This window comes from Neofelis nebulosa, chromosome 13 (assembly GCF_028018385.1).
Source record: "Neofelis nebulosa isolate mNeoNeb1 chromosome 13, mNeoNeb1.pri, whole genome shotgun sequence".
Classification (NCBI taxonomy): Eukaryota; Metazoa; Chordata; class Mammalia; order Carnivora; family Felidae; genus Neofelis; species Neofelis nebulosa.
Genome location: NC_080794.1, coordinates 77,377,616 through 77,403,036, shown reverse-complemented (window position 1 = coordinate 77,403,036; position 25,421 = coordinate 77,377,616). Strand labels below are relative to the sequence as shown.

General features: G+C 39.0%; 1 protein-coding gene across 3 annotated transcripts in view; it reads right to left on the bottom strand.

The window, feature by feature from the left end:
• Nucleotides 1–1,570: 1,570 nt before the first annotated feature.
• Nucleotides 1,571–25,421, bottom strand: part of ATRNL1 (attractin like 1) — a 789,076-nt gene continuing 765,225 nt past the window's right edge. For all 3 annotated transcript variants that reach the window (XM_058697871.1, XM_058697872.1, XM_058697874.1), the window contains one exon: nucleotides 1,571–5,965. In XM_058697871.1, coding sequence (XP_058553854.1) covers nucleotides 5,841–5,965 — 125 coding nt within the window. In that variant the 3' untranslated portion in view covers nucleotides 1,571–5,840. The remainder of the gene's footprint in view (nucleotides 5,966–25,421) is intronic.

Sequence of the window (25,421 nt, the reverse complement as noted above, 5' to 3'; positions counted from 1 at the left end):
CTCACTAATGCTATTTTCTAGGCGGATTTTCAGGAGCAGGATCTATCTGACCATACACAGAGCCGGTTTAAAGAAGCTTATGCTTAAACAGCTATCTTGCCTGAGTGAAAATTTCACTTCTGCCAAAAATAAGACTGGTGAAACCTTTTGATGGTTAGTAGAAGACAGAGTCTCTGCAGTGATCTTTGAGAGGTTTGCATTCTTGTTCAGTTAGGACTGCTCTACAACGAATCCTAAAGGAGGCAGAATTATTTCCTCGAGGAAGGATGGGAGCCCCGGGAAGCACAGAGGTCTGAAGGCGACCGGAGTTAGGGGTGGGGGGGAGGGTGGGGGCACGATACAGTTTACAAAAGCTTATCCAAAATTATAACGTGGCCTCATATCTGGAAAGCAAAATAGTAATACTTGCTGTTTTCACTTGTAGGGCTGGACAAAGTCAAGTGCAACAAAAACTTGGCTGCCCTGGTTATGACAGACACCATAATGCTAAACAAACAGAGAAGTCCATTGGATGTGGAGAGGGAGAAAGGGCTTGGGTTATTGCTGAAAGGGTGCCCGCCCCTCACTTCAACCACTCACAGGTGACTTCTTACAGGAAACTTCTTCAGGGCAGAGAAAGATCAGTTTTGAGCTGAAATCTTCACGTCTCCTGATAGCCACTGACTTACCATCAAAAAAAAAAAAAAAAAAAAAAAGCTGAAGAAGACCATGCTCAAGGCTCAGCTGTTCAGAGAAGCTGCTACTTTTTGTTGTAAAAGAAAGAAGCTCCAGGGTCCCCTCTGTTATACCCACTTTGGGCATATCTTCATCCGGGCCTATATCAAAGCTTCTCTCTTTTTTTCTAAAGCTTCTGGGAGATGCCAGCCAGGTTGGGCATGTTTCTCAGTCCTCTTCCTTGACCTGACTCCTGGGAGGTGTGATGGAGGGCTGCCTGTGAGGAGACCACCATTCCATCCTCTAGGGCAAAAGAGGGGCCCGAGACCCTGAGCCCAAGAGGGGTCACAGACCCTGGGTCCAACTGTGGCTGCTGCAGAGAGAGATCCTTGTTGGCAGCCTCTTCTCAGTAACTCCGGACTGAGGTCCAGCAGGGCAGTAGCCCTAATGTAAAGTGAGGACCCAGATGGCAACATGGGGACGAAACCCAAAGCCTGCCAAAGAGCAAGCAGATTTCTTAGAACACTGCTGAGCTAGGCCACAGCTGTACCAGTTTCAGAACCAGGATGGTTACTGTAAGTAAGAACGATTTTTGTAAACACAGAACACATGGCGGGGGCGGAGACCCACAGTCATAGCTGGAACTCCGGCCGCTCGCTCTCAACCTCTTGTGGGGTTTGCTCCCATTCTCAGCAACATTCAAAGTGTTCCGCATGCCATTCAAAGACGACGTGTAGAAAAGGTCAATGAAAATCAGGAGAAGAGGGGAAAGAGAGAAAAATGTATTTGGAATGGGGATTTCAATAACACAAATTTTATAACCAAGTCTTAGATGACAGAGGGGCATTTTCAGGTGTTGAAAGCTTTTTCCTGTTGTGATTTTGGAAGGGTAAAAATAAAAATAACAAAACCGTAGTTAGCAGTGGGGGCTGGAAGATCCAGTGTTTTTATTTCAGTAATTAAACTCTTGATTAATAATAGCACACTGCAGCATAAAATGTTGACTTTTTAAAGCAGGTTTGAACTTTTACACAATCTGTTTTAACATTGGCATGCACATGTGTATACATATATACTGATATGGTTATAAGTCTTAATTTTAAAAATTTGATAAGACTACACTGTTAAATGTACACTATACTGAAAACACTGCTGTCACACCAACCAGATGGCTTGTATTCCCTGGAAAATTATTGAAAGCATTTTGAACTAGAGTGATAACTTCGTTATTTAAAGAAATTCTTCTAACTGTAGATAAAGGCAACTCTTTGGCCCAGTGCAGTGTTTTCCTAATTCGCCTAATGGTAAGAATCACTGAGGTGCTTATTAAGCATATGAATCTCCAGGGTCTAATCCAGTCCTTCTGAGTCTTAATCTCTTGAGGCAAAAGTAGGAATCTGTACGAACCCGGGTAGTTCTTATGATCAAGTGAGTTCCAAAGTCACTCTAGTAACATGACAAATGGGCTTTGGAAGTGGATTTTTCCTTAAATGTATGTGGGAGAATTAGTTCGTCTGATCCGTTTTCATTTTTCCAAAGCTTTTATATAAAACACTCTTCAAATCATAGTTTTATGCTTAGTGATAAAAAGAGGTACGATGTATGCCAACCAAAGGTAAGGATTGGTTTCTTCTTGCCTAATTTGAATGTGAAAGTGACAATGATTGTTCCTGTCTAAATGCTCTATTAAAGCTATATATATTTTGGAAGAGCCAAAGCCTCTAATGACTCAAATATCAAAGTAGCTTTTTTTGGAAATCTCTATATCCTCGAAATATAGGAACTTGCTCGAGATTTTTATGCAACTTTCACCTGCAAAACCCTACTTGACTTTCAGTTATGGTAAAAAGATGGATGAAAAATTAATAGATGGATTCATAAAACGGTTGAAAACCAGTGGCCTGGTGGCCCCGTGATGGTCCATCCCAGCTACTCAGCGTGGAGGGCCTGCTGTGGGAGTTTGATGCCTATTACCTTCCGGGCTCACAGTGGGTCGGCAAGGTGGGCACCACCTTCCCTCACAGATGGAATGTCTGAGGCTTCTGAAGAGCAAAACTTGCCCAGCACGACACAGCTCAAAGCTGATGCCAGCATCTGTTCTTGGGCCCGTCTGCCAGTCTATACTCTAAATGACTGCAACAGGACTCCAGCTGTACAGTCACGTCTATATGACAGAACTTCCCTCCCTTCACCCCCCCCCCCAAATGAGATATTGGGAAGTACAGCAAGTATTGATTCCACACTGAAATATGTCCTATTTGAAGTCTTCCTACTGAACATAACACAATAGTATGTGGCATACTCTTTCCTTCTCCGTGTATTACTAAAACAAATTTCCATTTAAAAGCAATTAGGAAACCCCAATCCTCTTAAAATTTATTACATCAATCTGTAAGCACATGCATCCCTTTAAACAAGAATTCTCTGGTTGTCCAAATATCGTCCCCAGGTAAATTTTAAAAATGCTGTTCTATTTAACAAAACCTTTTTCCTACTTGGAAGAAGAAGAAATCCTAAAATCTAAAGGACCCTTCAAAGTTATTCTCAATGGAAAGGTACCAAATTCCATTGAGATAAAGTTTGGAAGAGAATCAGTTATTTAAGTATAAACTTCTAGAAGAGTATCTGCATATCCTTGTGAATTGATTTTAAAAAGTTAAAGAAAAAAAAGGGAGCATCTAAATTTAAAGTGTTTGGGATGTGGGGACAAAAAAATTGTGACACAAATACAAAGTGATAATCCCTAAGGTCTTTTCAATCCACTTTACCTGAGGGTGAAGAATTTTGCTGCCAGTAAAAAGCTTTGATACGTCGAGAAGATATTGTAAAAGTAGTCATGGAGGTAGCAATATTTGGCCCAGAAAGATATAGTATGACTTTAACTTCGCATTGCATTATGTCCCGTAACTCTCTAAAATTCAAATTTTCAAGTTTGAGGAACCCAGTGGGACTGGAGGTGGATACAGCTTGGCAATCCTTTCTTTGTAACACTGTTTGCTTGGCCTCTCTAAATGGACAGCTGGAATAGATTTTATATATGTTTTTGTGTTTTGTTACATAAGCTTTCTCTCATACAACTCTTAGAGAATTAAACAAATCGGGCATTTTATTTTTAAGTGGTTATATTTTTGCAGTCACCAGTTTTGTCAATTTATTTTTCCAGGAGAAAAAGCAACATTTAAAGGGTCCAAAAAGAAGCTAATAAAATTACTTGATCGTTTTTCTAGGAGACGTTTACAAACTTTCCTTGCCTTTTTTTTTTTTTTGAGAGAGAAAATATCACAGGGAGGCAAAAACAACCAGCTTCACTGCCACCCCCTCTCCCAAAAAAACCCACAGGCTATAGATAAAATTACTCTAAGAATTAGTCTTATTTTTAACGCATAGAAAATAGCAAAATTATCATGCCAACATAAAGAGTATATACTATAATTCATAAATGTCTAATTATCAAAACAGTGATAGGCATGGTTAGATGCAACCTAGCAATCTTATATACGATGCGACTACCTATTGTATGGTCATTCCTGTTATATATTACATTCGATCCTCATCAAATTAAGCTGACTATGTATAATGGTATTATGAAATAAACATTGAATATCACAATAGGGTCATGTTCTGCTACTGTACAACCACAGCATGCAAGTAACTATGCATTAGCTGTAAACAGTAAAGTGTCATTACCTTCCAGAAATCCAAAGAACATGAAAAGTACATATATAGTACTAAACATCAATTATGTGTAAATGGCTTTCATACTGAACAAAACTATGTTGTATAAAGCAGCTTTGGGTCTCTCTGTCACTGCTTTCTACACATATCTTGTAGTCACCCTGACCACAGTTAAGAAACTGTTAATTCCAAACAAGGTCTGGTTAATGCTACTGAGTTCTGGTGAACTAGAGTCAAAATTAGGACACAAATAAATCTATGTTCCAGTGTGAAGGCTGTTCTATACCATTTTTGCTTTCTGCCATAATTCACATGTTTGAATCATGAAGAATATGCTAAATGTGGGCATTGATGAACTTATTTTTTAAACTAGAAACTTGCTCTCATGACACCAATGTGTTTATGTTAGAAACAAGAATACTGTAGATGCTTGCCAACAAATGCTTGTCCCTACTTGTAGTCTAAGTGAATAGTTGGCAAGAAGGACCCTGGATCATGTGAAAACTTTGGAGGGGTCACCTCTAAAATACTTCCATAATATTTGTAAAAGGTAGATAAAATCGAGCAGCTAGGAGAGGAAGGCCAACCAAAGCTGATCCATTCTTACAAAAATGCAGATGAATCATTTAGGTCTGATCCAATGACTCCTAAGCAATTAAAAACAATTACCATACTAGAGCTGAAGCTTGCACACTGTAAAATAACTATTTCAGCTCTCTTCAGGTTTGGTATTACAGGGTTTTTGGCAGGAGGGAAAAAATTGATTGCTGGACAGGCTTTTCCATGCTCTATCAGCTCTGATAATGAGTGAGGCAGTTGGCGTGGATGACAGGAATGTCCTTTTCACTTGGAATTCTAATAAAACCTCCTGTGAAGTTGCATTTACCATCCATCCAAATGGTCTCATTTTGGTCTGTGTTCCCGTTAGGTGGGAAACTGTCCCATTCTCAAACTGAGTGCGGACATGATATGGTGATGTGGAATATTTAAATACATTACCTACATCCCGCTAAATCAAAATCTTGCTTTTACATTTACAGTGAGATAAAACAGCATTTAAAGCCATTGCGATTTGTTCATTTCCTGTTCATATAGAAGTGATTTAAGTTTGCTTATGAGGCAAAAATTGTACAATTCTCATCACTCAGGCATTATAAAATGTCTTTCTTTAAAGTCCTAGGATATAAACAGTTTGGTTTATAGGAATCACATATTTTCCATCTGCATTAAGAAACAATATACATCTTTTTCTGGAGTATTTAAATGTTATCTATGATAAGCCTAGGAGAGTCGTAAAAACTGACTTTGTCGCCCCTCAGTACTGTTACTTTCATAAAAGTCACGGACATTCTCTGGCCGCTTGAGTCATCGCCCATTTGGAGGGAAGTGTACTTGAGCTCTGGAACCATACACAGGTTTGACTCCATAAAAACTGAGGCCATAGACCAGCCTGAATGGAAGTCATTTACAAAATCAAACATGTCGGAATATCCAGGAGTAGTTTCTGTTTCTCAGACACAAGTTCCTTGACGTGTTGAGAGGTGGTGTTTTCGATTTCGGACTCCTGAAGTCTTGTCTTTACTGTCGGAAGGCTTCTGTTGTGAAATATCTATTAGGGCACTGGCAATTGCGAGGCCTGGAAGAAAAGGTGAAAACCAGTCAACTACGTGGCTAGACCTTTCCGGGATAGTGACAGTGGTGTCTTAGCACCCTATTTTCATTGTTTTATATTTAGTCATCAAATATTTAGCTGTTTATTGGAAGTTATTACGTACCGTGCCCTTCACTTAAAATGTTCTTCAACTTAGACACATGAACTTCACACATGAAGAACAAGGATCTAACAAAGTTAACTGACTTTGACTTTGGATAATTAAATTCAGTATGTGACAAAGATATCACAAGCAGCCATGGATGTAACTCCACACCTTAGTTCCCGTGTCTGAACACAAGTTTGTACTAGATGTACAAAGAATTTTCAGTGTTACTGTTGTTTTTGTGTGTGTAGAATAAAAACCATTGTGCTAAGATTTTTTTTTTTTTAAATTTTGAGCAGTTTTAGGTTTAAAGAAAAATTGAGCCAGTATTGATACATGACTATCAACCAGTCTATAGTTTACATTAGGATTCGCTTTTGTATTGTACATTCTATGGGGTTTGACAAATGCATAATGTCATGTATTCACCATTTCAGTATCTTACAGAATAATTTCACTACCCTAAAAATCCCCTGTGCTTTACCAGTTTATCTCTCTCTTTCCCCTGAGCCTCTGGTAATCACTAACCTTTTTTAAATGTCTCTATTGTTTTGCCTTTTCTGGGGTATCATATAGTTTCAATCATATCTTTTCTGGTTCAATGGCTCATTTTTTTATCACTGAATAATATTCATTCACCCATACATTGTATGGATGTACCACGGTTTGTTTACCCAAGATGAAGGACATCTTGACTGCTTCCAATTTTTGGCAAATATAAATAAAGCAGCCATGAATACCTATGTGCAATTTTTTTTGTAGACGTAAGTTAACAATTCATAAATACCTAGGAGCATGATCATTGGATCACATGGTAAGCCTGGCTTGTAGCTTTGAAAGAAATTTCCTGTTTTCCAAAGTGGCTCTGCCATTTTGTATTCCCACCACCAATGAATGAGAGTTCTTATTGTACTACATCTCTGTCAGCATTTGGTATTGTTGGTGTTTGGGATTTTGGCCATTCTAATAGGTGTAACTGTATCTCATGGTTGTTTTAATTTTCACTTCTGTAAAAACATATGCTGTTAAGCATTTTTTTCATATGCTTATTTGTCAGATGCATATTTTTTTGGTGAGGTATCTGTTCAGATCTTTTGCCCAGTTTTAATTGAGCTTTTTGTTTTCCTCTTGTTGAGTTTTAAGATTTCATTTATATTTTAGATAGCAGCAATTCATCATATATGTGTTTTGCAAATATTTTCTCCAGATCTGTGGCCTGTCGTTCATTCTCTTTTTTTTTTTTTTCAAGTGCTTTTAAGAAGAAAGCACCCAGGCAGAGTTATGTTATGCACAAGCAGACATGGAAGAGACAACTTGATATTTTGTACACATAAGAAAAAAATCTTGAGTATGATCAGCAGACTATTAACACAAAAGTAAGTCTCTAGCTATCACAGGTAATTGAAAGAATTCTGTTTTGTGACATCATTTAGTCTACTGATTGAGGAGAACATTTGGTAATATGTTGATGGATAGTAAATGCCTTCTAAACTTGTAAGAGCAATGGCTCCACCGGATACCCTGGTTTATCATAGCTACGCATGAATCATTTTCGTTTCTGTTGAGTCCCATATAATTCTTGAGTAAAACAAAATGTGCCAAGTCACCATACTAAACCAAGAGAACAGGCTGCTTGCTTTAAAGAGGTCACTAAAGGACTTTTGGTTCATTTTCCTGTCTCCAGGGTCTTGAAGACCGGACACTGAGTAGAGCTGAACCAAACCCTGAGCCCTCACAGGCATCTCCTCTATGTGATGCTCTTAGAGAAAGGCCTCACTTTGGATCTTAAGCTATGTAAGATGTCACTGAATTATTTTACTCCTTGTGGGTCAATCTATTCTAGGTAAGCCTCAACTCTGACCTGGCAAGGATAGAACTCCAGAGGCTTATGAATGGAAAGAAATGCCAAGGGAAACAGACACTGTAAGGGGAGGGTCCACTAGCCTAGGGCAGTAATGTAGAAGTCAAAGGAAGACAGGGTTCAAGGAGTCTGCAGAGGGACCAAATGGGCCAGCAGTGAGGCTGGATGTGGAGACCATTTGATTTCCTCAAAGAAGATTTTGATGATCTTTGAGTCATGTCCATACCTAACTGAGGAAGGGAGTCCACAAGTTAAGCGGGGGATGGGGTGAGAGGAAATGTGGCAGTGCATGGAAGAGTCCCATGCTCAAGCCATTTGGCAATAAGGGAACTGGTGCACAGGGGAAGCAACAGGTCAGATGAAATCTGTGTGACTACATAGAATTATCTGAGTACATATATATTTTTAAATGTTTATTTATTTTGAGAGAGAGAGAGAGAGAGAGAGAGAGAGAGAGATAGAGCATGCATGCAAGCAGGGGAGGAGAAGAGAGAGAGAGAGACAGAGGGAGGGAGGGAGAGAGAGAATCCCAAGCAGGCTCCACACTGTCAGCATGGAGCCTGAGGTGGGGCTCGATCTCATGAACTGTGAGATCATGACCTGAGCCAAAATCAAGAGTCGGATGCTGAACTGACCGAGTCACCCAGGTGCCCCTGCATATATTTTTTAAAGGGAAAAAAGAGTTTTAGGTACTTTCGAAAACAGAAGAGAAGGTATTTGTAGAGAAGGAGAAATTAATGGTACTAGGGAGGGAAGGGACTAAAAAGTTACAGTAATCACGGGCTAGGCTGACAATCTCAGATATTTACTTTTTCAGGGTTGCTGTTACAGAACCTGCTCTTTCAGGATAATAAACAATTACTCAAATTTCTTAGAGGTAATGCAAGTTCAAAGGTTCAAAGTTTAAATAAAAATCGCTTTCTTGACCTTGGAAGAGCCCAGATGGACTTCTGAAGTGGCCAACAAAGACGTTTTAACCACTTATTCTGCTGTAGGAAGTAGTTATTTTGTTATTTCTTCAGGAGAGGAAGCTGAAGCACATGTTTTCTTTTAAAAAAAGAAATCACGGAGCAGGGTTGTGCTAACTGAAAGTTCGGTTCAGGCAGACCTGAAGTTTCTGCAGATCTCTTGGCACACTTCGGTCATAATTCACAACCTTCTGTTATTTCATTCCTGGCACCATCTTATCCAGAGACAGCCAAATATGACAAAGAATGTATGTCTCCTTTAATGTAGACAGAGACCACTTAGGCTAATTTCAATGATCACAGCATCTCAATACGAAATCGTGTTATTCATTAAACCACTGCGTGACCCAGTCCAAAAGAGCCCTGAAAAACAATACTTTTCCATTTACACGTGGCTGCAAATGTTGCTTCCTTACAGAAGATACATTCCAGGAGAGAAGTAAACAGCGTGAGTTGCCAAAACAGGAAATTCTATGCTAATCCGAAACTGTCACTGTACCTTTGTATTTCAGGGTATTTGCAGTCCAAAGCCTAATTAAAGTAGTGTCTCTCATAAATATCCTGGGTTTGCTAATGATTTGTAAGCTTGGAAACACATTCAGCTGGAAATAATAAATCATAAGCCATGTTTCAGTCCTTAAGTTACAAATAAAATTGCAAATCATGCTTATTTTTAATTTGACAAATTCTTGTTCTTTCCTATGAAAATGGAACAATCAACTGCATTTACAGATCCTGCATAAATGGCAATGTGTATGCAAGAAACCTTGGACTCCTGGAGGCAGTGACGTTTGAGCGTCCACCACATGTGCTCACAGAGGACACTCTGAGGGCCACCGCCCAGCTCTCATCCTCCTGATGGGCCAAACGATGTTTTTGTTCAGATGTAAGCTTGAGTCCTTTACAGGACTACACAGCTTGTGGCACACCATGAGTTATTCCTTTCTATAATACTGTAATTTAATTCTGAACAGTATAATAATCATAATAACTGCATGCATATATGTTTAAGTGTCGAATTATTGGGGATAGGTGTTTATTACTGATTTTGCATTTCTGCATATTTTTTTATTTATTTATTTTTAAAAAAATTTTTTTTTTTCAACGTTTTTTATTTATTTTTGGGACAGAGAGAGACAGAGCATGAACAGGGGAGGGGCAGAGAGAGAGGGAGACACAGAATCGGAAACAGGCTCCAGGCTCCGAGCCATCAGCCCAGAGCCCGACGCGGGGCTCGAACTCACGGACCGCGAGATCGTGACCTGGCTGAAGTCGGACGCTTAACCGACTGCGCCACCCAGGCGCCCCACTGCATATTTTAATATATGGAGAACTCTAAAATAAAAACAACCACCCAGAAATTGCTACATCCTCATTCAACCTACAAGAGGCCCTGGACACAAGAGTAAACAAGAGAAACAAGGTTCCAGTGTTCCTGAGGTTTCTAGTGTGTGGAAGAATCTTTAAAAGAAGATAAAGTTCTATCATTGCCCTTCAATATACTTTATTGTAGGGAATTTTTTTTAATGTTTATTTTTGAGAGAGAGAGGGAGACACAGAATCTGAAGCAGGCTCCAGGTTCTGAGCTATCAGCACAGAGTCTGATGCAGGGCTCGAACCCACGGACCGCGAGATCATGACCTGAGAAGTCTGACACTTAACCGGCTGAGCCACCCAGGTGCACCTGTAGGGCGTCTTAATTGATTACAAAAAAAAAAAAAAGTTTTCAGTAGCTCTTTAAAAAAAACAACAAAAACAATATGACTCCTCCCCGCATGTAACATGTACGTGCTGGTGAGAGACTGAACATATAAATAGACAATGTCCAGACCGTAAGATAAAAACAGAACTCTGGCCCTCAAACTGCAGCAACCTGCTCATCAAAGCACACCCTTATCTGCAACAACTGGGCTAGGAAGCCAGCCCGCCATGTGATGGCAAGTCAGACCCCTATGTCTAGTAACAATCTAGGAAGTCAAACAATTACCCCTATAACAACAGGCCCCACCTACCCAACTTGATTAATAACTCACAACTTCCCTAATTTTTGTCCCTGCTTCCAAATAAGGACCAATCAGAAAAAGGCAACTATGCACCTCTAACCAATCACATAGCACATCCGTTTCCAGGTAACCTGCCTCCGGCTTTCTGGTGCCCATTGCTTCCCATCAGGGCGCACTTGAAGCCTTCTCTTTTTTCCACCGTAAAAGGTTCCCATTTGCCTATTTTTAAGGGTCTGCCAAAATGCAAGCGAGCAATGGTGGATGACTGACTCCCTTCCTGTAGCGAGTTCTGAGTAAATAGCCTCACTTGTTATTTGGTTGGTCTTGGCTTGTTTTCACACTGGTGATGAAGAGACAAAAAGGTAGCTTGAGATCTTTCCTGGATTTTTTTTTTTTTTTAATTTTTTTTTTCAACGTTTTTTATTTATTTTTGGGACAGAGAGAGAGACAGAGCATGAACGGGGGAGGGGCAGAGAGAGAGGGAGACACAGAGTCGGAAACAGGCTCCAGGCTCCGAGCCATCAGCCCAGAGCCTGACGCGGGGCTCGAACTCACGGACCGCGAGATCGTGGCCTGGCTGAAGTCGGACGCTTAACCGACTGCGCCACCCAGGCGCCCCCTGGATTTTTTTTTTTAACAAGCATCAATAAAACAACAACAACTTAAAAATAAGTTATCCATGTTGCCCTTCGAGGCAAACACTTTCTCCCGTTTAGATTCCCCTGGGAATTTCCCCCCCCCCCCCCCCAGGGAGAGGTTTTCTGGTGATGCCCTCTCGCTCCCGGTGCCATAGGAGGAAGCCCTTCCTGCAGTGGGGTGCGATGCAGTGGCACAGGCTGCCTGCGGTTTGCGTTCCATTAAAATCAGGTCACTCCAGAAGATCATTTTTCAAAACGTCACACAAATCATCTGATGAAATCCACTTATTGTGTTCTCTAGACCTAGCACAGTTCCTTGTTATCAAAGCAATACAATTAACTGGGGGAACAATTCATTATTTTAGACTGGTGGTCTAAAGGAATTTCATTTACCATGTCAAGATGATGCACAGACACTGCAGGCTAGCAGAATTTACATCAAAATATGCCCATAGACTCAATAAAAATGCTGGGGTTTAAATATTTATTATAAACTTTACCTTTTTGCACTTTGAGTTCTTAAACACCAGACACTATGACATTTAGATTATTTAAATATGAATTATAAACCTCATAAGAAAGAAGGTACCATCTTCTGTTTCCTGTCCCGTTTGCTATGGCCTTGTGGTTTTTCAAACTAGCTCCTGCTAACGTGGAACATCACCCGTGGCTGCTCTGGATGACAGGGCAGGGCAAGCTATGAAGGAGGCAGACTCCTTTGGGGCCATGTAGATTTCCCTCAGAACAGGGGCACAAGTTAGTAGTTACTGGTTTGGATGCCAAGAGCTACCACAGATATTTGGTAAATAAGCAGAAGATATACCCAAATCAGACCTTTCCTCGGACTCTCAGAGAAAAACAATAACAAAGACTCTTTTTTCTATAATTAAGAATTATGTCTCTCAATAAACACGTGCAGACATGCCCTACAAAGAAAGCAATACAAATGACTAACAGCTAAATATTTAAATGGTAAATATATCTTTTCAAGCCACTAAATTTGCAATGAAAACCACCAAGGAGAAACATCAGGCAGGAATCGAGTTGTCTTTAGTAAAACTCTAGTTTTTCCTAATGGAAGGGAAATGGTATTAGTAGACTCCAGCAGTAACAATCTAATCGTAAAATTACTGATGTGTGTTTTTTACAATTATGCAGAACAATTAATAAGTACAGTAATAAACTACTGCACATCAAGTGAAATTGCCTTGGAAAGAACATTCTCACTTTATACACAAACATAGCACTTCCATTTTACATTTGAACAAAGCCTCAGAAAAGTCATTCATTTTGAAATGTTCTCCTCCCAAGTCTGTGTAAAAGCAGGCACCACTATATATTTTAATTTTCCAGGAAAACAGCTTCATTAGGCGTGAAAGGTTAATTGCAGGTTTAAGTGGAGCTCAGGGAATGGTGCAAGGTCTGCAGTGAATTGCACAGTCTGCTTCGGGATGACCTAAATGAGTGCTGTAAACTGTTTGCCCTGCTGAAATGTTTTACTACCTCATTTACTATCTGTCTTCTTTTACGGCTTGTATTTGTAGTTCTTCTAAACCTTTAATGGCTACAGTTTTATTTCACTGTAATCAGATTTAAATGGAAATACCATGCTGGGATGTTTAAATGTTTTCCCTCTGATTGTATACAGCTACATGCTACTGATCAGAGTCTTGGCTATCCTTCACGTGATTAAGAAAGCGACTTTGGGAAACTTTGATGTTGCATTGACGCTAGCTATTGTGCAGACTTAATTTAACATTCGGCGTGGCCACCCTTGCCAAGATGGAAGTAGGGCTGGATGCATAATTAGAAAATATGCATTTCCACTTTAATTGATCTGTTGGAAGGCCAGTGCAACTGAAGTCATTATTAGGCAAAACTCCAAAGGTTACACTGTTGAACCAAAACTGAAACACTTCCAGTACTGAAAACATTGGAATGACAAATGGACTAGTCATATTTGTCAGAAGAGTTTAAAGAAATGTTTCCCTTCACCTACTAAAAACCAATGGCAACTAGAGATGTCAATACTTAAAGACAAATTGTTAACTACATTCTGGTTATACGATTTTGTTTGGCCTTTAGCACATCATAATGCTGTAAACTTTCATTTAAAGACACATGGTACAAGTTTTACGAAATGTAATCCTACTGCTAACACCACAGACGCCACCTTCTAGAACATTGCCAAGCATTCCCTAAATTGTTTATGGACTGTTTCCTGATTGGTAAGAGTATGCTGAGTAAATCATGGACGTTATTGTCTCAAGTCATTGTGTAATGCAAATCCTCATGCTTCTCAACAAGTAAAGCTTCTTTTAGATCTTATCAGTTCAAATTTTAATTACCTAGTAAAAATCTTATTCATTCATTTAAAATATTTTGTGATTTTTTTTTTTTTTAGAGGCACAAACATTATAAGCATCAGCCTTGCAGCTACCCTTCCACATTGTTAAGTAATTTTAAGCACTTTCCAGCTGAGAATTCCCTCATCCCAAGCCAACTGGGGAAATATTTTCTAGCAATTTCTTCCTTCAATTAAAAAAAATCTGATATATGATAATTCTTAATTTTAAGCCCCAATCATCTTCAAATTAATTAAAGTGCTTACTGATCACTGGAAAAATCAAACTATGGCAGTTTTGTAATAATGGCAATATTTTATTTTCCACTAGGGAGAGACATTGAATTTTAGCGTTTCTAGTAGTAAAATGTCATTGTTTGTTTTAAATTAAATGAGATTATATGTGAAAATACTTTATAAAGTGTTATAAAAAGATAGTTAATAATTTCAATAGTAAATCAGCTACTACTACTACTAGCAAGAAATCACAATCAAATTGCAAATGTCCAAAAACTCCAAAGTATCAAGAAAGTGTTTGAAGAGCAAATCACTTCATTCAACTATAATTTCTTGAGTGCCTACTATATGCCAGGCAATGCTCTGAGTCTCTAAGAATTTAGCAATTGATGAAACAGAAAATACATAAAAGATTCTACATTCCATGGAGCTTCCATTACAGGGGATCAAACTCATGTATTTTTTTTTGACTGAGCTATTGCAAAGATTAAATGTGAAGGGCTTAGGAAAGTGCCTGGCACATAAGATCTCAAAAATGTCAATCATCATCATCATCATCATCATCAAATGAGAAGTTTGAAGTCAACTAGGAAGCAGTTGACAAAACACTGGGAACCCAAGACTTTGTTGGGGTGTCTGGGTGGCTCAGCCGGTTGGGCATTTGACTTGATTTGGACTCAGGTCATGATTTCATGGTTTGGGATGCTCTTTCTCCTTCTTTCTCTGCCCCTCCCCCATTCATGTTTGCTCTCTCTCAAAATAAATAAATAAATAAATAAATATTTAAAAAAAAGGCTTTGCCTCTATCCATTAATAGCATTCACTCACTCATTCATTCATTCAACAACTAGTATGTTTACTGTGTGGAATGCCAAATAAAGAACAAAATTTGATGGAAAGGTGGACTCAAAGACTCACAGATAGCATCAGTATAGAACAACATTGCCAGTGAGGTGGTACTATGTTTAGTCCTCAAACCAGAATTATTCTGATACCTTGGAAAATAAAATTGAGAATTTGCTCATAGATGTAGAGATGACTTATATGTGTGGCCCATTCATCAGAGAATATGATAACAATTGAAAATGATAATGGCAAAATAGAGGAATGACAACACTGAATAGTGAAAGCATTGTTTACATTAATATTGCTTGCATTATTGGACATACTACTAACAGTGAACTTCTCCCTACTTTTTAGAGTTAATAAATGCTTTTAAATTGAGTATCTAGGTTGTTTCTCAAGACTATTCTGCTGAAGTGTGTCCAGAAGCTCTTTGTTTAAAAAAACGTTTATTTATTTTGAGAGAGAGAGAGAGAGAGAGAGAGAGAGCAAGTACATGAACCGAGGAGGGGCAGAGGGAAAGAGAAAAAGAGAGAATCCCAAGCAGGTTCTGCACTGTCAGTGTAGAGCCAGATGCACAGCTTGATCTCACATGACATCATGCCCTGGGGCCAAAATCAAGAGTTGGATGCTTAGCCAACTGAGCCACCCAGATGTCCCAGAAACGTCTTTTTATCTATGCTTCCCCAATGGCCCAAATGAGGCACAGAGCGATGAAGTGACTAGTTCAGGCTCACACAGTTAGTGGTAGTAGTGGGACCTGAGACCAAGCCTCCCAATTCTTTGACTTGAATTCTACTCAGTTTATACCATTAGAAGGAAATTTCTACTTTAGTATAAATGAGTAATGGTTTTGAACCAAATGGGGGGGAAAAAACAATTCAAAAATTGCTAGGGGTGTGAAATCAGTTAAGATCAAAGGCTTTAATTAATGCTGATGGTAATAAAAATAATAATAAAAAAAACCCTATTCTGTTAACATTGACTGAATGCTTACTCTATGCCAGGCATTGCCCTCAGCACATGATGTGCATTGTTTTACCCATTTATGTAGATAGGAGTGGACGACAACACAGGTTAAATCAATAAACATGTGTTGAGGGTATATTACAGCTAGTGTGGTTGAGGGTGGTTGTCAAAGAGTCATTATCAAACAGCATCAAGCTCGGCAACCATGCAAGGGCTCCCACTTTTGCTAATAATCACACCGAGACAAATTCTATGAAGTAGGCCCAAGGCACGAGGGGAAAAAAGTCAAGAGGAGACTTCCTGGGGGGCGGGGTGGGGGGTGGAGATCAAAGATTCCCAGGGGAGGTGGTTTCTGAGCTGAGGTTTGAAAGACAAGAAAGAACTACTCACAAGAAGAGCACAGGCATGAGCAGTGTGGCATATTCTGGCTGGAGGGAACTAGCACTTCACCAGCACGGAGAGCAAGGGCATTTGCAACTTCAGGACATTTGCTACGAGTGTACCCCAGGTTCAAAAGGGAGACTAGTGAGAAAGAAGGGAGTGGGAAGCATAAGGGGGTCCGTGAGACAGCCCTAGGTACCAAACTTGGAAACAGATGTTTAATCTGCAAGACATAAAAAGCCTTGAAATGACTTTAAGGCGTGGAGAGGCATAGCCAGATCGTTACTTCAAAGAGACACCCCTCGCGGTAGCACAGACGGATGGATGGGAGTTGGGGACAAGGCTATGATTATTGAAACCAGACAGGAAAATGGCAGTAGAGAGAGAGATAAAGAATGAACAGGACAGATGTTTTAGGAGAGACTAATATGGGAGATGAAAATAGGGAGGAATCTAGAACAACGCCCAGCTTTCTGGCTTGAGAGAGAGCGTGGCCAGTGCATACTTGAGTGGCCAAGTGCACACCAATTCTACTCACTGGTATATGAAGGAGGAACAGTATATCCAAGGAAGGTGGTGGCTAATTTGTTCAGTTCTAGACATACCGAGATTGGATGACCCGTGGGACACCATAGTGGAGATATCTAGCTAGAAATGCAGGTGGGAAGCTCAGGAATAAAGTCTAGCCCTGAGATACCCAGGGTTTTTACACGGATGGCATCTTAAGACTTTGTTAGTATAGGTAACAGCTGTTACAATCAAGCCTCAAATATCAGTGGGTTAACACGATAGTTCATTTCTCACTATGTAAAATCCAATCCTGAGGTGTCAGGACACATGTGGGGGAAGGAGGAGGTAGTGAATGCAGCAACTGCTCTTTGTAGTTACTCAGGGACCAAGGCTGATGGGGATTCTGGCATCTTCAGTCAGGGGTTTCCATGGTTGCCTTGAGCATTGACATCTAGATGGCAGGTGGGAGACAAGAGGGTAGGAAAGCTCATGACACTCTGCCTCAATGCCATTTGTAAGTACTATTCCCCAGGGAGGGAGGTGCAGATCCCTGCCACCGGGGTGGATAAGTCTCCCCTTGGTAGAAAGAACGGGATAAGAAGGAGGGGGGACCGAGAGGAGAGCACTGGCAATGGAGGAGAGGAGCCCATGAGAAGACAGTATATCCGGAGAGGTAAGAGGAAGGCAGGACAGAGACTGTCCACAGACTCTGTAAGAAAACTAGTCAGAGACTAGTTATAACCTGTGGATGCTGTTTCTGTTTGCAACAAATAGCCAAAAACTTCCATGACAACGATAAGCCAGCTGAGTTTGTGGCTTCCAAGCTTTTCTTGATCTGAAATTCAGAACGTCCCTTGGGAGGTTTCTCTTGGAAGGAAGTTGGAGTAGGTGGTTCCTAAGGTCACTCAGGCTCTACAAATTTATGACTGCAGCTGCCTTTCTTCAGCGGGCCAACAGCAAGGACCCAGACACCACTGCGAGCCCCCTCTGTCGTACATGTTCTTGAGTGGCAGCAGAGTAGGATACCACGAGCATCACTGTGAAGTCAGGGGACTGGATGGGTCCAAGGACTTCCTTGCCGGAAACGTGCATCTGTTCTGGCTGGTTAAGGATCTTTGAAGGAGTGGGCACACTTCTACCAGAGTGAGAACCTCACCAGTACTGGCAGGTATGGTTTGTATTGACCATTGGGTGTGGCTTCTATGATGCCAATAACACTAATCAAGGAACTGGCTCTAAGTTTCATATCAGGGAGGTCAGGAGAATGGGCAGTGTCCAAGACCAGGTGGGATTAACCTGCCCAGAAATCTCTGGGCAACCGAACAGATTTCATTTTAAATTTGGTTTTTTAACCCTTTATGTTATAATACAATTTTGTATTTTAACCCTGCCTACCTCCAAGACTAGGAGCACCTTAAATATAAGAGCTATATTTTTACGCATCTTTATATCCCAATGCGTCGTCTAAAATCGGTAATCAATAAATAAGACTTGAATGAGGATTAAAGGATGTCTCGCGGTGCTGTGTGCTGCTAAGGAAGTGAATTCTGATCAGAAGTCTCGGTGTTGTTTTACCTTAAAGGCAGTCGGAAGTATAGGCTGGCCTCTTTAGGTTTCTCCAATCCTTACGCTTAGTTGCAAAGAAGACAGTGAGTGGAGCATGGGTAAAATGCAGGGCAGGGAGGGACCACTGCGGCACCAGTGTAACTATAAATAATCTCTTGTCCGAGAAGGTGACCCAGCGGAGAGTGTCCCGCATAGTGCCACCTTGCTCCCCTTAAGGCCTGACGTGCTTATGCCCAAACAGTGAGAGCCACACTAGTGAGCATCTTGCTCAGTACCTTGGTCAACACTGTCTATACACGGGCTTTAATATCTGTGGCTGTGGGTACAGTAGTGATGAAAAATTGAAATAGCTACCACACTTGCTTGGCAGCAAAGCATCAGCAATTCCTTTCTCCCTGAATGTCTTTGGAGACACTGAGTATTTTTAAATCAACTCTGGAAGTCCTATCCAAAGCTTCTTTCAGGTCTTGAATGAACCACTTCCCAAAAGGAAAAATCAGTTTACCTTTCATGTTCTGATCTCTCTCTCTCTGGAGATCTGTGCAAAGTCAGAGTCAACACAAAAACACAAATCTTTTTTTTTTTTTTTTTTTTTGAGCTCAGATACCTATTTATAAGAAACTAGATTATAATTGTCAGTCAAGTTTAAACAGTGTTGGGTGGTGTTTTGAATCACACTGCTTTCCGTAGCATTTATATAAGAATACATGAGAGTACAGTAGATAGACTCAAATTTAAAATATCACATAACACATATATACCACAATGAGTATTAAAAGACTAGCTATCAACTAAAAACATATGAAGTTTAGTATTGTCCAAGGTGATGTTTCCACTCCTTTAAGTTCACAGCATCAATTTAATGCCTTCTATACAAAACTCTCAGATCATTGCAAAAATGGGAGGGAAAAAACTAGATAAAATTATGCAAATCTCCACTTTTAGCCATTTTGATAAAACAGAAGAGAAAAAACGCTATATAGAATCATGATTTTTCCATTAATATTATTATAAATTGCTCAGACCTTACCAAAAGTTATTACAGATAACTTAATGGCCAAAGGCATTTTAACAAAAACAGATGTGTCGCAGCCAAATTGATCCTTGATAAATCTCTTTTGCTGAAGGAAAAGGCAATGTAGTTGGACAGTGTACTTCCCAAAACAGACTCCAAACCACTCCTCTGGTGTTTGCCAAGTGATCCAAGACCCCAGATAGTGCACATTCTCTCCAGCAATTCAAAACAGGGACTTTGGGGAAGTAGTTTGTTTAAATGACCTCCTTTAATCTATCAGAAGTTAGTATAAAAGAAATCTCCATTCTCTGAAGCAATTTTGAGAATCTGACTGAGCATGTCCCATAAATGCTGACCCTTCTGAGTGAAAAAAGTGTCATTTTGTCCCACTTTGCCTTTGGAAACAATCAAAGTGTCCTCTGAGCTACTGTAAATTGAGAAGTGTCACAAAGAGTCAGCACTAGTGGGAACCTTTCAAACTCTACAGGCAGGTAAATCATAGAGGGAGCTGGCTTGAGAATGATCTGGAACTTTCTGATGATGTATCCAGGGGGATAAACATTTCCCTGCATTCATTCCGAGGTATCTGCAGACACGGAGAGAATTCCCATATATTGTTCCACAATCCCTGACTACAGTTTCCTAAATGACTTGCCAAGTGTATTTGTAGAAGGGATATCTGCTAACCACAGGTTCTTCACAGGGTGGCAGTGAAATGGGTTAAGAGATGGATGGAGACAGAAATTCTTATTCATACATGTCATTGAAGAAGGCCCACTAGCAACAGAATCGGAATGTCATTTGTGAGAAGAGATGGAAGGCTTTGCCTTCTTTATTAGGCATATTCACTTTGGATTATATCTCCCTACTTTCAGTAAGTGCCTTAGCTGGCAGGAAGATGAAGAAACTTGCTTTCAGGTCAATAAAGGAAATCTCTTATGATCAATGGTTGATTAGAGCAGGATCTTCTGAGCAGCAGACTCTGGGCTGCATTCTGTAAAGGATTTTCAAATTAGTCTTACTCTGAGGTCTGGGCAAGGGGCCAGTTCACCATCCAGCTGCCGCTGACTTTCAGCCCAGTGGTTGATGAGTTCCCATAATTAGAGGGAAAAAAAGATTTTTAATAAAGAAAAGAAACTTACATTTTAGGGGAATTAAATCTAAGAAAGTATTAAAGTATAGCAGAAGTATGGTACTATGAGGTTTTAAAAAGTATATCTATTTCAAGACACATAGATGAATGGAACAGGATAGACAGCCCAGAAATAAACCCATGCATATATGGCCAATTAATCTATGACAAAGGAGGCAAGGATATACAATGGGAAAAGACAGTCTCTTTAATTAATGGTGCTGGGAAAACTGGATAGCTACATGCGAAAAATGAAAGTGGACCACTTTCTTACATCATACAAAAAAATAAACTAAAAATGGATTAGATATCTAAATGTTGAGACTTGAAACCATAAAAATCCTAAAAGAAAATAGGGGCAGTAATCTCTTGGTCATTGGCCTTAGTAACATATTTATGGCTATGTTTCCTCAGGTAAGGGGAACAAAAGAAAAAAAAATATTGGGACTACACCAAAATGAAAAGGTTTTGCCCAGCAAAGGAAACCATCAACAAAACATAAAGGTAACCTACTGAATGAGAGATGTTTGCAAATGTTATAACTGATATGGGGTAATACCCAAAATACATAAAGAACTCACACAATTCAACACCAACCAAACAAACAAAAACCAACCAAACAAACAAAATCAAATGAAACAAAACAAACAAAACAACAAAAACAAATAATCTGAATAAAAATGGGCAAAGGACACAAACAGGCATTTTTCCAAAGAAGATGGCCAACAGACACATGAAAAGACACTCAATATCACTCATCATCAGGGAAATGCAAATCAAAACCACAATGAGATATCACCTCACACCAATCAGAGCGCTAATATCAAAAGGACAAGAAACAACAAATGTTGGTGAGGATGTGGAGAAAAGGGGATCCTTGTGCACTATTGGTAGGAATGTAACTTGGTGCAGCTAGTATGGAAAACAGTATGGAGGTTCCTCAAAAAATTAAAAATAGAAATATCATATGCTCCAGCAATCACAATTCTGGGATTATTTACCCAAGGGAAAGTAAAACACTAATCTAAAAATATATATGCACCCCTATGTTTATTGCAGTGTTATTTACAATACTCAAGATATGGAAACAATGTAAGTATTCATTGATAAATAAATGGATAAAGATGATATGAATATATATACTGGACTATTGGAATATAGTGGAAAATTAGTGAGCCATAGAAAAAGAATGAGATCTTGCCACTTGTGACAACATGGATGGACCTAGACAGTGGTAATACATTAAGTGAAATAAGTCAGACAGAGAAAGAAAAATACCACATGGTTTCACTTCATGTGGAATCTAAAAAACCAAAACAAACAAACAAACAAACAAACAAACAATACCAGAAACAGACTCATAAAGACAGAGAACAAACCGGTGGTTTCCAGAGGGGGAGGGAATGGTGGGGAGAGGTAAAATAGATGAAGGGGATTAAGAGGTACAATTTTCCAGTTATAAAATAACTGGAAGACACAAGGATGAAAAATACAGCATAGAGAATGTAATAAATATTACTGTAACAATGTTGTACGGTGACAAATGGTAACCACACCTATTGTGGTGAGCACTAATATCTAGAATCATCAAATCACTATGTTGTACACGTGAAACTAATACAACATTGTATGCCAACTATATTTTCATAATAAAAATTTTAAAGATATTCACACACACGTGCAGAATATATATATATATATATATATATATATATATATATATATACACACACACACGCATAATCAGATTTGGTTTTATATTCCTTACTCTGAACCCCCACTTATTAAAGTTGGAGAACACAGGTTATAATTTTTATTTACAATGGTATTCATGACTTGTCCATAAACAATGTAAAGGAGATTTTGAAAGGCCAACTGTAAATGACTTATTTATAACTGATTAAGTACATTAAATCCCCCCTGCTTTTACAATTTTTATTTTTTTTGTAGAAGACTATCTTTTAAAAATGTTTATTTATTTATTTTGAGAGAGAGCAAGAGAGCACACACAAGTGGGGGAGGGGCCTAGAGAGAGAGGGACAGAGAGAATCCCAAGCTGACTCAGCACAGAGCCAGATTCAGGGCTCCAGAGTAGTTCTAAGAACTAATCTGGGATGAAGTAGATTATTTAGTTATTTTAACTACTTTGGGAAAAGGCTGGTTTAGAAGAAGGAAATGGCACAGGATGCCACCTGAAGTTATTTATTTATTTATTTATTTATTTATTTAGAGAGCATGCACGGGAGTAAGGGAGGAGGCAGAGGGATAGAGAGGGAGAATCTGGTTTTTTAAAGCTTATTTATTTATTTTGAGAGAGAGAGAGAGGGAGAGGGAGAGAACAAGCTGGAGAGAGGCAGAGAGAGAGAAGGGAGAAGGGGACAGAGGATCTGAAGCAAGCTCTGTGCTGACAACAGAGAGCCCAAGACGGGGCTTGAACTCACAAGCCGTGAGATCATGACCTGAGTCGAAATTGGATGTTAAACTGACTGAGCCACTCAGGAACCCTGAGAGAGAGAGAACGTTAAATGGGCTGCATACTCGGTGCAGAGGCTGAGTAGGGCTTGATCCCACGATCCTGACCGGAGCTGAAATCAAGAATCAGACACTCAACTGACTGAGCCACCCAGGAGCCCTGCATTTGAAGATAATTCTAAAATATGGAGCACTGGTATTAAAGTGTGAAATGGACATAGTTAATTAACCACAGTCACATCCCCTGGATCCAGGTACATGAGGAGATATTTCCTTAACTTCTGAAAATGACCAATATTTTAATACGAAAGGCTCTATCCCATATTCTATGAAAGGATTTTAGAAAATACCACAAGCTTCACAAGATACTCCTTTACAGGTTATTTAACCTTCCTCAAACATTTATATTAGACTGACATTTGAAAAGAGAAAAAATGTTTTTTTATATACAAAAGCAGTCTGTTAAACTTTCCATCTTTAACATATTGACATGCGTTTTGTTCTCGTATTACTCAAAATCAGCTTTGAGATAAAAGTTCATATTAATTATCCCATAATGTAGTCTAATCACTGCTGACATTTTGAAAGATGTGAAGGCAGCCAAGATATACTTAAAAAGTGGGTGAAAATATTACATGTGTTCATCACAGGAAGCCGATGATGCTTCTCCATGAGTTCATTTCCTCTTAAAGTAAAACCCAACCATGATGGCTAGCGCAAGCTGGGTAAAACGACGGATGGTCTGACCTACTCAGACATGGGCTCCTTCCCACTTGGTACTTCTCTGGTTCCTAGATGAGGAGCCAGAAAGATTTTGGATGTATTTCAGCTTTAATCTCAGTGTCCTATCGATTCTTATCACTTCAGTGTGACATAAAAATAAGACAGAATGTGTCAAAGTTTTACGTTTTAGATTTCCCTTTCTCAATGTAAATGATTAGCTCTAGAATTAGTGAACATTAAGTCTAATCTGACATTGCCTTTTGAATTTAGTAAATGTCGCAAACTTTAACATAAAAAAAAGGTACTTTTACTATTTCACACAAAATTCTTAAATCCCGGTACAAAATATATGTAATCAAACTTAGCATTAACAAAATTTTCCTTTTTAAAAATGTGAGTATGAATTAGCCCCTATAGTTTATTTAGTCGATTCAAAAGTTGAAATTTCTCCTTGTTGAAGTGAGTGAAAATCAAACACAAATGCAGTTATGATATAAATGCAAAGGAAAATACTGATTTTGATTCTCTCATGTTATTCTGGTAAGTATTCTACCAAATGGGGTTCCCAGGATAGTTATGTTAAAGAAGAACACAATGATTTAGTAAGTTTGGTAATGCCTTTGCTTCTTAAAATCCTATTGAAGTGAATTTAGACATTGTTTATAATTATGAAAGAATCAAGCTTACAGGCCATATTTCTAAAATCATTCTTAAAATCTGATCCTACCAGTACAGATGCTTTCCACACACACACACAAACACAAACATATCTGTATGAAGTTATAGATTAAGTCCAAAGGACCAACAAATTGCAAAATATTGTACTAAATTTATACTGGTACTCTGTATTATCCATATGAACAGAAGCAAGATACTCCCTTATTCTAAAAACAAAAAACAAAACAAAACAAAACACACACACAACTTTTTTACTTCTGCTTTTGATGAGAAATTCAAACAAGGAAAAAGGTAAGACAGTGATCATCAGAAACTGAATTTGGGGCCCTTGGTTTGGGATAATTAACTAATCAATATACAATTCTCCTTCTGGAGGACACATAGGACCAGACATTTATTAAAGAACTTCTCAGAGTTTTATACAAGGTAATTAATACAGGCTTCAATATAGAAAATTACTTTTTAATGACTTTCTGTTCAAGTTACATGAATTTTATGTAAGGAAATCTTATGAAGTCTAAGATTTTCTTTCCACCCAAGTTATTAAAATTTGTATTTGAATATAGTCCCTTTCATTAACATTAAATCAGTTAGATTTAATTTATGAAAAAGGACTGCTAAGTTTCACAATAGTTGGTGAAGCTTTAATTTGCATTCATGAAAAAACACAATAAATTAATTTGCTACTTGGAAAGAATTTGACAAATGCATTAATCATGAAGAAACTGAATTCGGTTTTCTTTACTCTTTCTCACAAAGATAGATGTAAGATAAGAGACTACCGATTTAACCTTCTTTCGGCAAAATGAGATGTAATGATAAAACAGGGATAGTCATAGAACCAGAGGATTTCAGACCTGGAAGGAATCTTAGAAATTCCCTGGTTTAACAACTGGGGAAAGAACAATTCAGTATCCCCAACTCTCCGTGGGGCGGAGTAGTGAGGAGGGATTATTTTCATTTTTTCCATTGGAAACCACCAAAAAGTTCGAGTT